Source organism: Alligator sinensis, unplaced genomic scaffold (assembly GCF_000455745.1).
Source record: "Alligator sinensis unplaced genomic scaffold, ASM45574v1 scaffold883_1, whole genome shotgun sequence".
In the NCBI taxonomy this organism is placed as follows: domain Eukaryota; kingdom Metazoa; phylum Chordata; order Crocodylia; family Alligatoridae; genus Alligator; species Alligator sinensis.
The window spans coordinates 107497-109661 of NW_005842009.1; the positions used below are offsets into that span (position 1 = coordinate 107497).

General features: G+C 47.5%; 1 protein-coding gene across 1 annotated transcript in view; it reads left to right on the forward strand.

The window, feature by feature from the left end:
• The first annotated feature begins 2031 nt into the window (after positions 1-2031).
• The window catches only part of SDC3 (syndecan 3), a 25799-nt gene continuing 25665 nt past the window's right edge, over positions 2032-2165 (forward strand). Inside the window, exon 1 of the mRNA XM_025201937.1 lies at positions 2032-2102. Coding sequence (XP_025057722.1) covers positions 2032-2102 — 71 coding nt within the window. The remainder of the gene's footprint in view (positions 2103-2165) is intronic.

Below are 2165 nucleotides of genomic sequence, written 5' to 3' on the forward strand. Positions count from 1 at the left end.
TTGAAAAGGTCCATTAATTTTCTCCATATTTTCCACATCTGTCTCAGTCTCTGCACCTCTGAATTTCATTCTTGGTCCAGGAGTGAAATAGCCGTAAACAGGATGGTTGATCTTGTAGCATGTCCAGCCCCAACCACAGGTGGTAGCTTCAAGAGGTCATTTCCATTTGTTTTCTACCCCCTTCTCTGCATATAGATCTGGAAGAGAGTTGACTCTGAAGCTGGGAAGAAGCTATGTAAAGGTTGTAGAGCTCTCTTCCCACATCTGCTGCAGGATGGTTCACATCAGCGGTCTGTGCCTCAGTTTCCCCAATCAATTCCAGATAATTATGCCTACATGTATGAAGGCTTGGAGTTTGTTTAAACAATGGTGGGAAAGCACCTTTAGATACTCAGAGGAGCAGAAGATGTTATGGAGGAACCCTTGGCTGATTGACAGGGGTGTTTCTGGGTGCTGAAATCACTCGTGATACACCCTGGTGTTGTCAAGCTGCGTCATAGTCTTCAAGCGATGTAATAATGTAGCTGAGCCCAGTCGCAGTGCATCACCCCACACCAGTGCAGCATCAACAGGGCATTCCTAGCAAGGCTGTGATCTCAGGTCTCCCTTCACGAAACCCTACCTGAAAACAGCAGCAACTGAAGCAAACCCCTCCAGTTACAGAGGCATCTTTAATTGAACATTCCTGCCTGCTGTTGTAGACCACATTTTTGCAATTGCACCCTTTGGCCTCCTGTTATGCTGGGGGGTTTGGAGGGGCATGCTGGTGGCGCCAGTTTGCTATTGCCAGATTGTTTCAATCTGTTATCCCAGTGAAACGGATCCAGGGCTTGTGTTGGTTTGCATGTGCCTCTCCCCTGCATGGGGCAGGCCAGGAGCTGGCTACACTATGCAATGGCTGAGGAATCCTTGGAATGAGCTCTCATTATTTTGCTTTCCCATTCCAAGCACAAGTAGCCAGTGAATCAATGGCTGGAGTGGTCTCATCTGGTTTCAATTTTAGGGCAGAGTGAGCTTGACCAGGGGCCTGTCCATCTGGCCCTCATTAATGGGTGGTTGAGTAGGTCAAACAGATAGAATTTGACCTTGTAGGGAACTTCTAAGTCACTAACAACCAAACCTTTTGGATCTTCCATTGGTCTCCTAATCCTGGGGGAAAGCTGTCTATCTGTAAAGGACTTGCACAGCGCACCCTGATAGTTACAGGATTACTATTTTTACTCCACAGAGGGGGAAACTGAGGCACTATGAGGCTAGGTGACCTGCTCAAGGTTATTTCAACTTGTCAGTGTCAGAACCAAGAACAGAGCTGAGCCATCTTAATGCTTTGTCCCTTCTCAGTGCCAACATGTCATTGCATTTATGTCCATCCCTTGTTCTGGCCCTGTCTTGGGGGACTATTTAGAGCAGCTCTGTGAGCATCATTTTAATGAGACCATTTTATCATGAGGACAAATGTGATGAACTTTAATCTCCCTAGGGGTACCTGCATGTTTCTGTCTCATGCAGAAACTCTTGGCTGGGTGCAGGGAGAGGCATCTGGGCTTCAGAATCAGAACGGCTGTTCCTTTGGCCGCAGGGGATGCATAGTCAAGCTCCTGACATGTGCTGGACTTGGCAACCTGACAGGTTCCCTCACAGGTACAGTCAGTGCAAGGAGTGCAGACAGGAGCCGGTCAGTCAATGAGCCCATTGTGGGTAACGCCTGCTGGCTGGATCTCTGTTACGGCTGCTGGAAACCCAAATATACTTTTCCCTTATTATGTTCATGTATCTCACTGTAAAATTCAAACTTCCTGGCTCCCAAGGGGAGAAGCAGAGAGATAGTGTTGGGCTCCAAAGCTCAGATCTTTACCAATAAGCTTTGACTCTGACAGGAACCTGATGAGAGAGGGGAGTGCTGTGCATTTTCTGCAGGGCTGGAAGGGAAAGGGTGGTATATTCACCATGTGCTTTGACAGCCTTGAGCCAAAATCTCTTCTATTCTCCCTGTTACATTTTTCTGCCTGTCTAGGTGTGCTTTACAGCACAATGCAATTGCTGAATCTGATCCTACATGACCTGAGTGCTTTCAACACCCATGGGCTTCCATGGGAGTTGAGGTACTCAGCATCCTCTGGGATTAAGCCCATCTCCAGTTTCATCAAGTTCAGTAATGAGGGAAA